General features: G+C 31.3%; 1 protein-coding gene across 2 annotated transcripts in view; it reads right to left on the bottom strand.

Annotated features, from left to right (window-relative positions):
* Positions 1-8,042: 8,042 nt before the first annotated feature.
* LOC111628460 overlaps positions 8,043-11,569 on the bottom strand; it is a 38,896-nt gene continuing 35,369 nt past the window's right edge. The window contains exon 5 of one of the 2 annotated variants that reach the window (XM_023372257.1): positions 8,043-8,447. In XM_023372257.1, the coding sequence (XP_023228025.1) occupies positions 8,307-8,447 (141 nt within the window). In that variant the 3' untranslated portion in view covers positions 8,043-8,306. The remainder of the gene's footprint in view (positions 8,448-11,569) is intronic. The other variant, XM_023372256.1, reaches the window with a different exon arrangement.

Consider the following 11,569-nt stretch of genomic DNA (forward strand, 5'->3'; position numbering starts at 1 on the left):
GTGCAGTCTAAAGATTGGTGACACTTTGAATTTCATAGCAATTGGTTTCTGCGACAAGCACACCTATTTGTAGTACATTTATTTGTGGCAAAGATCTTATTTTCACTTTACCGAGTGCCTAGTAGGTAATGTGCGGATTACCTAGATACTCTGCACATTATCTAGGTAATTTGAGAAATGGAACAATTCTCACAACTTTAACGGATCACGCTAGTTAATCTGTGGATTAGCTAGGTAATCTGCAGATTAACGAGTTTCGAGCTTTAGTGGTAACATGGTAATACAGTAATAAAATTTGGGGCCAAATTCCAAGCCTTTGGCATTTGTCACCAATTTTTCCTGGTGCCTAAAATGGGGTGCTTTAAAAAGCTGAAAAAAAAAAAAGCATATTGTAGCAAGTGTTTATTACAAATTTTACCCACATTTTCAAAAAATTTATAAGTTTCTTCAATCAAAATTCAGAGGAAACAAAGATACGCAATATGGAATTATAAGTAAAAAACTGCACTTTGTGTTTATGAAAACAAGAAGGGTAGTAAATATTGGTTTTATATCACTACTCCATATTATCCTTTCTTAAAGCTTTGATATCAGAATGTTTAATTGAAATTGAATCTGGCAGTAACAGGATTTTAAAAAATTGCCATTTTGCAATATATTACATGTCATATTAACTGACAGCTGTCTTATTAATTAAATGTTCCTAGAGAACAACTATTTATTGATGATCTTATTTCAAAAATTCAAATATTTTATTTGTTTATTATTTGTATTTACTCCATATATATATATGGAGAAGTAAAACACTATTGCTATAAGCAAACACTTTATTGAAACACAACAAAATTGGGTACACAGAAAAATGTGTAGTTTATGTTGTAACTTTTCATTATAAACTAAAGTCTATCAAAAGATATAAATAAAAATTGTTAAAATTTATCCGTTAATATCAGTGGCAATAAATTTATAACAACTGAAATTAAAATCAAAACTGAGTCAGCATACAGGAGTAAATCTATGGAAATTTCATATTTAAACAGTCCAATGTCTTCATTCCATCAATGTTTCCTTCAATTTGAACTTTAGCTGTAGTCATTTTGGAAGACCATAATGCTTATTTTTGAAATATTTTTTTTAAATGTTAGCCTGATTGTAATGAAAGAAGTCTTAATTAAATCCTTTAGACATATAAATAATTTTCCAAAAAGTAATTCCTACCCATTTTAATTCTAATGAAATAAAATGTTCTTCCTCAGATATTGCATGTATGCAATATCTAGTGATGCAAGAAAATTCTAAAAATACATCACTAACACCAATGCCATCCTGTTGGCTCTATTAAAATGGAAGTGATTGCCAGTGATGTCATAAGACTTACAACAAAATAGAAGAGATTAGTAATGAGAGTAAATGTCACATGTTTTTGAATATGAAATGTAAATTATCATTAGTTTCTGGTAAATTTACAATATTGAAGAGATACTGTATCATATCTTACCTTATTGGAGAGATGTTCATGAATCCAGGTCCTGGATTCTTGCCTTTTACCTTGATCCATAGCCTCTGGTTTATGATCAACAATTGGCTCCATCATAAAAACAGGCTGTAACGAGAACATTACTATCAAAAAAAGAAATTGATGAGAATTAAGCCTTATTTGTTAGGATTAACCTCATTAAAGGATTTTTGCCTTCCTGAGAAGCTCCATCCTCACTTCTGGTCTTCTCCAATCACCAAGTAAGTTGACACAAACAGTGTAGTCCTCCAGGGTATCAAACAGTTCCGTGACTAATGCCCCGGTTCTCCACAAGTATAATAAGTTGTTGGACAATGCTTGGGCCTGGGGTGATGTCAAAATGGATGTGGTGACAGAGATCAACAGAACTTGTGTTTCTTAGCAAGTCGAACCACCCCATTTGGCATGTAGCATGTCCAAATCTTGAGAAACTCCTTTAGGACGGTCAATGGTATTTGGGTGATGAGCAGGGGTGTGGAGTCGCATAAAAATTTACCAACCAGGGGCGGACATGTTATCGAAAGACAGCCAGAAATTCTGATGTCATCACGTGACCTCAGAATAAAAGATTCAATAAATAGAGTTCTAATAAAGATAGAGCGTAGCTTTTTATTCCAAAGCTAAAAGACTCCTCTAAGTAATATATAAATATGTATTCGATAATTTTTGCTTTTCCAGCTGTTATATATAACAGAGGGAAAGTGTAGCACTCTGTCAAAAATTGACTCTTCCCAAATTTTTACATTTTTGGACTCAGGACACCTTGAAATTTTGAGATATACAAAAGATTCGAGGATTTTTCTATGTGTGGATGTTAGACTGTGTGGGGGGGCATGATTTTGTTCTCCCTGTTTGAAGCTTAATTTCTGTGGTCAGTGGTCAGAATTGGAGTCAGATGGTTTAACACACTAGTTATTAAGCGTCAAAGTGGTTGAACTAAATCATGTCCCATACACATTTCTAACATCTTAGGCGAGAACATCTTAACAGGTTTTACTGTACTATAATAAAATGACAAAAAAAAAGCTTACTTTGAGGGTAGAGACAAATTTTATTTTTTTATTTAAATTTTGAATGCTAATAACGAGTAAAATATTCACTAAGAGATATGACATACGACCACTTTTATGTCTTCACCCTGTCAATCCTTTATGAACCAAAATTTATTAATATTAATGCCCCTTTATATGCAAGCTAGTGTCACATTTCATTTCTTAAACTTTACCCATTCTGAGATATTAAACAATATCTCAGAACAGAAAATAAAGAAATTAGATGCCAACACACACAGGCGTGCAAATTTTTCCCCTTTTATTGACTTTTTTGAGGGGTTCGGGAGGTCTCCAAACATGTAGATTTGCAAAAACTTCGAGGGTCAAATTTGACACAATTTCAATACTTTTCCGTTTTATATACATAACAAGTTGGGAAGTAAAAAAAGGAGTCGGTGGATTTTTTGACGACTCTGGCTAAAACACCAAAACTCCACGACTCCGACTCCACAGCCCTGGTGATGAGGTAAATGATCTCTTCATTCATTGTAATTTTTTCTGGGAGTCACATGCAAACCCTCTTCTATCATATGAATAGTTAAACAGGGTTTTGCCAGGAAGACTTGGGTAAAGGGGAATATAATTCATTAAACAACTGATTAAAGCATTACAAACTGGTACTATTCCTTTTCTGTTCATTGTTGTTCCACCACTTTGTACTTTGTGTCTATAGAGGGCTGGGGATCTGATAATTCTTGAAATAGTCTTTAGATTCTATGAGAAATCATAAACCAGGTAACTGCACCAGCAAACTGGGCAGATGGTGATGGCATGGATTTGCCCATTTGAGACACAAAAATCAGGTTTCTAGTTGAGGTAGTTTCTGGGCAGTACATCAAAGGTGACAACCCTAATGTTAGTCTCTGAATACCATCTATTTTGTAGATGTTAGTCTACTTGTCTTATTCAACAGTCCAATGTTCTGGCTAAGGACATTACTCACTAAAGGAGCAGTGCTATCTGCTTTAGTGAAGCAATTCCTCATAAGATAAGGTGATACCATCAAAAATAATAACAACTGGATGAACTTTTGAACTGTTTTTAGTGTGCAGAGAGTAGCCTCTAATAAGACAAGACTGTTTTAGTTCCTGGTGATTGGCAAGATGGAAAGAAAGACAACTTAGTTTTTTTTTCAAAATTTTTATTTTTTCCAGAAGGCCCTCTGCAGGTACCAATGGCATAGCTAGACCAATTGTAGTAGGGGTGGAATGACCTTACCTGGGAGTCTGGATGAGGTCAAGGAAGAGTCCATGGCCCTCCCCAGATAATTTTGGAAATATTATTATTATTAAATAATGTACATATGAAACAATACAAAAATATTCAAAATTTAAATGTTAAAAATTCATTATTTATATTTTTTAGATAAATATGTAAATAGGATTTTGTCATTTGAAAAAGTGGCAAAATCCTATTTATATAGTAAAAAAATATATAAGTTTAAAAAAAATAATATTATACTCATGTATATTGAAAATTAAAAAAAATTATAAAAATTAAAAGCTTAACAGTTGAATAAAATTCATATATAAACTAATACAAAAGTCAATAAAACTCTTTATTGAAGTTGCTGTCTAAGTCTTAGTTTTCTGATTTTTCTACTTATCAAACTTTTAGACAGTGTGACATTAATTCAGTATGAAAACAATTCTTTGTCACCAAAATAACTTTTTACAATTTAACCTATCATTCTTCATTGAAGTGGTCTTCAAATGTAATATTTCATTTCATTAATAATTTTTTAAAATTTAGTTGTTAAACTCCATATAAGCAATATGTGTTTTTTCGTACGGCATGTAGAATATCTTGTATAGTATCCTCCGATCTTAGGGCTGCAATTTGAGCAGCAACATGTATTGCCATTCCAGGGTGAGACCCTTTCACACTTTTAATAGTCTGTAAATAAAACAAAAATAATATAATTAATATTTCCCTTTTTATTTCCCCCCCTTTTTTTTTTATTTCTCAAAAAGACACTGTGGCCAGGTTGGCCTTTTACAAGCATCTTAAAGCAAAAACCAACAAAACCAAAGAGTTTCCTAAATAACATTATATAAGTATTTTTTCATCTAAAAACAATCAATTTAGAACAATACCAACAACATTTACTCTTGATAAATATTTTCAAGCCAATCTTTTTTCCATCTCTTCCATTTACCAGCACATATTATTCATAACAGGACTGCATTAAGTCCCAATTATTCATCCATTTGGCTTATCTCACTGAAGATCAAAGTTTTTATAATAAATCTATATACTACTAAAAGTCTGAAATTGTTTGGTTGGTTATAATTAAATACAAAAAAAATGGCACAAAATATTACCAATTTTTAAAGAATCCTATACTCCAAATGTGAACAGAAACAAAATAAAATAAATTTTGTTAAAATTGGGTGACAGATTACTGAGTTATCACTGTTTTTTTCTACTAACGATGTCATTCTGTGGGACGTCACTTTCTATAGTTGCCAATTACTGTCTTATAACTATACTTAAATTGTCGGGTGGGTTAATTTTGGTGCAATATTGAAATAATCTTGCATTCTCTATAACTCACTAAGTACTAGGCATCCACTCATGGTTAGAAAAGTATTGTACATAACTATAAATTTGGTTATAACTTAGATAATCTGAGTTCTAAAATTTATTAGTTAGATATCCATTCTATTTTATATATATTTCTGTCCTCTATACACTTCTAAAACCTTTGATTGATATGCACCCTTATTTTACTGACCTTCCTCAGGGAAAAAGTGCAAATCAGATGTTGGTTGCATTTGAACATAATAAAAAATTTTAAAACATTCTAGAATAAATATTTCAAACATTGATAGCCAGACCTTTGAAGTTATAAACAAATGAAAATATAAAAATGCATGTGTAAAACACATACAAAAATAATAATNGACCACCTGTCTAAAAGACCACTTTTGAAGGAACCGTGGGTGGTCGCCATAGACAGGTTTTACTGTATATGCTTATCATAGACGTTATGCTTATCGTTACACATTAAATAAAATTGCTATTTGAGAGGTTTTCTTCCATAAAATTAATCAAATGTAGACTAATTTCACTCGAATATTTCCAAAACACGTATAATTTGTTGGAAATGCTATGAATAAAATATTGTCGGAATACTTATCGAGTGTAGGCCCTACCTTGTTCGAAGACGCCATTGTTTAAGCTTGTTTTCGTCGCGGAGCGTCACATCGGACGGCGGACGCGTACGAAGCGTGTCACGTGACATTTGTCGGTGCTATTCGGTCACGTGACTACTCATCTCTGATGTGTTTCCTGATAACTTATTCTTTTTGCGAAGAATTCGCTGAACTTTAGAGACATCACGTGATAGATCAATTAGAAACGACTTATTATTATTATTGACTTTATGAAGCAACAAACGAAAAACCGCTCGCTAACGACAATAATTCTATCATGATATATATTATGATGATAAATATTAATCAGATGCAACATAAGATGTCTAATGTCTTGATAAAAATAAATATACAATTTTGTATAAGATATGAGAGATTAAATCATTTAAAAGTAGAGCAGAATTATTAGTTAATAGCAGATCCCACCACGCGTTGTTGTGGCTCAAAATGTATCTATCATAAATGTATAACACTTCGGAATCGGTAGGAGCAAACAAACATTACATTTTTATTTATATATATAGATAGAAGATGATCTGGTTTAGTTCATCCTCACAGAAAAGCAAACTTAGGTCGTCGTACTCGTAGCGTCATCTGTTGGACATAAAAGCCGTAACCCTAGATGACATTTTTTAATTTATATGAATGTTTAACGGAATAATATGCATCCTATGTCCACCCTGAAGTTCCATTGTAAATATTGGTGAAAGAATTTTTGAAATCGGATGAGTAGTTTCGGAGATTACCCCTACATACAAACATTACCTCTTTATAATATTAGTACTGTATAGATTTATCGCATTATCATATGTTATTATATGTTGATTTTAATCCATATTTAGAATGGAATGAAGTTTTAATATTTCTATTAATGATATCTCTAAAGTTCAGCGAATTCTTCGCAAAAAGAATAAGTTATCAGGAACACGTCAGAGATGAGTAGTCACGTGACCGAATAGCACCGACAAATGTCACGTGACACGCTTCGTACGCGTCCACCGTCCGATGTGACGCTCCGCGACGAAAACAAGCTTAAGCAATGGCGTCTTCGAACGGGGTACACTCGATAAGTATTCCGACAATACTGTATTTTGTTCATAGCATTCCAACAAATTATACCTGTTTTGGAGATATTCGAGTGAAATTAGTCTACATTTGATTAATTTTATGGAAGAAAACCTCTCAAATAGACGTACCCACTAAACAGTGTTTCTCAACCTCTAACGAATCCTCATCCCCTTCAACGTAGTATCGCCCCCTTCACTACAAAATTCCGATGCAGAGGAACAAGGCTAATGCCAAATTCGTACTGCATTGAATAGACTAGTGACTAATAATGTTATTTGTTTAATTATTGTACGATATAACGAATAAAATATCTAATTATTCTTAATATAATGTTTTACTATATCGCCCAGAAAATTGTTTTTCGCCCCCAAAATATAAATTATTACTAATCGCCCCCNTAAAAAAAATTTTAATTATAAACTAGAATATGAAAAAACTTCTGTAATGATAACAAAATGGGAAAAATTTCTTATATAGGAAACTAGAGTTGACAACTTGTAAAAATTTGATTTAACTGAATACTGTGTTTTGAGAATCAAAGAAATCAGGAAAAAATGAAATTAATCTATTATAGAAGCTACTCCTCTAGTTAACCTTTCAACAGTGGGATAGTCAGGTATGGTGCTATCCCAAGTAGTGGAGAATAAACATGGGAAATTTTTAAAGTATTTTTCTGTGTTTTTTTTCTCATTACCGTTTTGGAAAAAGATTTTGTAAGCAGTTATGTCTAGTAAAGAAAAGTCTTTTTTTATTGTTACATAATTCATTTTTTAGGTGAATTTTTTTCACAGTAGTTTTTGGTGATACCCCCAAAAGAATTTAACAGATATATCCGTCCCTCACTGCTGAGTGGTTAATATTCCATTTCATCTGTTCCTTTCACCCTAAAAATACTCTCTCATGTGTCTTTGTGATATGCAATAGAATAAGATCTGAAAATTGGTATTGCCTAATCTTCAGATCCCAATTCTGCTGTTTTATAAATATTTACCAAATTATTCTCAAATTAGATAATTAATTTTTTCTTCTTCCTTAAAAAATCATTATATTCTTCTTAAAATTAAAATATTAATATTGAACTAAATGTTATTCTAATGTTAATNCATTAATTATATTTTTTAGATAAATATGTAAATAGGATTTTGTCATTTGAAAAAGTGGCAAAATCCTATTTATATAGTAAAAAAATATATAAGTTTAAAAAAAATAATATTATACTCATGTATATTGAAAATTAAAAAAAATTATAAAAATTAAAAGCTTAACAGTTGAATAAAATTCATATATAAACTAATACAAAAGTCAATAAAACTCTTTATTGAAGTTGCTGTCTAAGTCTTAGTTTTCTGATTTTTCTACTTATCAAACTTTTAGACAGTGTGACATTAATTCAGTATGAAAACAATTCTTTGTCACCAAAATAACTTTTTACAATTTAACCTATCATTCTTCATTGAAGTGGTCTTCAAATGTAATATTTCATTTCATTAATAATTTTTTAAAATTTAGTTGTTAAACTCCATATAAGCAATATGTGTTTTTTCGTACGGCATGTAGAATATCTTGTATAGTATCCTCCGATCTTAGGGCTGCAATTTGAGCAGCAACATGTATTGCCATTCCAGGGTGAGACCCTTTCACACTTTTAATAGTCTGTAAATAAAACAAAAATAATATAATTAATATTTCCCTTTTTATTTCCCCCCCTTTTTTTTTTATTTCTCAAAAAGACACTGTGGCCAGGTTGGCCTTTTACAAGCATCTTAAAGCAAAAACCAACAAAACCAAAGAGTTTCCTAAATAACATTATATAAGTATTTTTTCATCTAAAAACAATCAATTTAGAACAATACCAACAACATTTACTCTTGATAAATATTTTCAAGCCAATCTTTTTTCCATCTCTTCCATTTACCAGCACATATTATTCATAACAGGACTGCATTAAGTCCCAATTATTCATCCATTTGGCTTATCTCACTGAAGATCAAAGTTTTTATAATAAATCTATATACTACTAAAAGTCTGAAATTGTTTGGTTGGTTATAATTAAATACAAAAAAAATGGCACAAAATATTACCAATTTTTAAAGAATCCTATACTCCAAATGTGAACAGAAACAAAATAAAATAAATTTTGTTAAAATTGGGTGACAGATTACTGAGTTATCACTGTTTTTTTCTACTAACGATGTCATTCTGTGGGACGTCACTTTCTATAGTTGCCAATTACTGTCTTATAACTATACTTAAATTGTCGGGTGGGTTAATTTTGGTGCAATATTGAAATAATCTTGCATTCTCTATAACTCACTAAGTACTAGGCATCCACTCATGGTTAGAAAAGTATTGTACATAACTATAAATTTGGTTATAACTTAGATAATCTGAGTTCTAAAATTTATTAGTTAGATATCCATTCTATTTTATATATATTTCTGTCCTCTATACACTTCTAAAACCTTTGATTGATATGCACCCTTATTTTACTGACCTTCCTCAGGGAAAAAGTGCAAATCAGATGTTGGTTGCATTTGAACATAATAAAAAATTTTAAAACATTCTAGAATAAATATTTCAAACATTGATAGCCAGACCTTTGAAGTTATAAACAAATGAAAATATAAAAATGCATGTGTAAAACACATACAAAAATAATAATAATTGAGTAGAGCCCTTCATAAGTCAAAAAGCATTTTGCCTGTGATTGAAGTTCAAAGCAACCCTGCAAATATTTGCCTTATCTAGTTGTACTGTACATATTTGCAAAAAATCATGTTTAATGGTTGCAGGAACCATTAAACATGAATTTTTGCAAATATGTACAGTACAACTAGACAAGGCAAATATCTTGACACAACCAAAATTTTGAAATTTAACCCATGGGCTGAGATATTCCAGACCAAATTTCTCCATGTAAATGCTATTGGTAGGTTGCCAGTTGTAAGCTCAATACACACTACATGTCAATCAAGTTTACAAGTGCTGTCAATTTACATTGTTTAGATCAAAATAAAACATTGTGCATGTTAAATGCCCTTTGATCTCTACAACAATGTCGTGACAAAATTAACTTTGTAACTGGTCACTGGAACCAGTAGGCTACAGACTGCACATATGTGTTTCATATGTTTCTTGATGTTTTTGTTGGCTATGATGATATACATGCAAATTTCCCGTACCTGTGAGTTTTAAATTGCTGTAGACAGAACATTACAAGCATATTGTTTTTTTGTGCCAAGCTGAAACAGAAAAATCTACACCATGGAGCTCAGTTTCTTTTTCCTAGAAAATATCTAGTAGTTGAGTATGAGTGCTACCTCCCAATGTGCATGTTACATGTTCATATAGTATCAGTCAGTATATATTTCAAAAATGGCTCTCCATCTCATGTTATACCATCGACTTTCAGACCATGATCCTGCAAGATGAGATGAATCTTAGGTTTATTTCAAGAGGAAATCTATGAAACAAGATATACAGAGGAGTTATGCATCTATAAAATGCTACTAGCTCGTACTATTTATTACAGTATCTGCTATTTTTTATAAACTTTTAGTAGTAAGTGATCCAATGGATCAGGGGTGGTCTAGTGAAAACTAAGAGAATCATAATCAGATTCAAATCCTAATCTTTTGCAATAAGATAAGCATTTTTTGTGCAGCAAATCAGCTAACAGACATAAAATGATTGTTACGTGTAAATATTTTTTGTATTTATTAAGACTATTTATAAAACTAGATCATGGAATGCATTGTAAGAGATATACTGTATAATAAAAGGAAAAAGTACATTGCAAAGGAAGAATTTTGAAAAGAAGACAGTAATGCAAAAATGCTTCTGTAATTATGCAGATGTGTAAACATTGACAATCTTATTTTGAAATTTTCTTTATGGATAAAAATTCTTATTGTAATAATCAAACAGTTTGAAGCAAATGACAAACTTCTCAGTCTTTTTAGTTGTTTTTATTNAACATTACTGTTTGCATTAATTATAAATTCATTACTCACATGACATACGCCACCATCATATTGTCTGGATATTATTTTGGAAAGGATACTTATATGTCTGAATATTATTAGATATAAAAATGTCATGTATCTTGCCGAAATGTGACAATATTTCTTCTTTTTTCTGATATTCACTTAAACACAAACTACATTTAAATATATTTTAAAACTCTATCCTTGTTATAGCCTTTTTATGCCTCACTCTCATATGTTTAAGTAAACTTTGCTTATATTTGTATTTTAAGTGGCATATACTGTTTTCCATTTTAACGAAGACTGAACTGAACAAACAAGACCAACGTGTAATTACGATCCGAAAATGACATCCAGTTCCCGCGACTAGCGCTGTTCGCTGTAGCGACATAATTTAGAACTAAAATTTACCAGAGAACATCGACTTTCAAGGTCAAACGGTTGTAAACACTACTGCAGACGTATTGTTGCAGTTTTTTTTTTATATGAAAAAAATAATATCGCTAAATACAGTAGACCCCCCCTATAACGCTTAGATACGTTCCACGTTATTCGAATTTTACGTTGTAGGAATCATTAAATACATGAGCCAATCGCAGCCCGACACGTGTGAAGTTTACGGACTAAGGCTGTTTGAAAGGTTTTCTTCTATAAAATTAACCGATTCTAGACTAATTCCACTCAACATTTCCAAAACACGTCTAATTTTTTGGGAATAATCCGTATAAACTATGCTATAAACAAAAAATTATAGGATTACTTACCGAGTGTGCACCGTTCGACTACGCC

The sequence above is a fragment of the Centruroides sculpturatus genome, unplaced genomic scaffold (assembly GCF_000671375.1).
Source record: "Centruroides sculpturatus isolate CEXI.00-Female unplaced genomic scaffold, Cexi_2.0 scaffold522, whole genome shotgun sequence".
Classification (NCBI taxonomy): Eukaryota; Metazoa; Arthropoda; class Arachnida; order Scorpiones; family Buthidae; genus Centruroides; species Centruroides sculpturatus.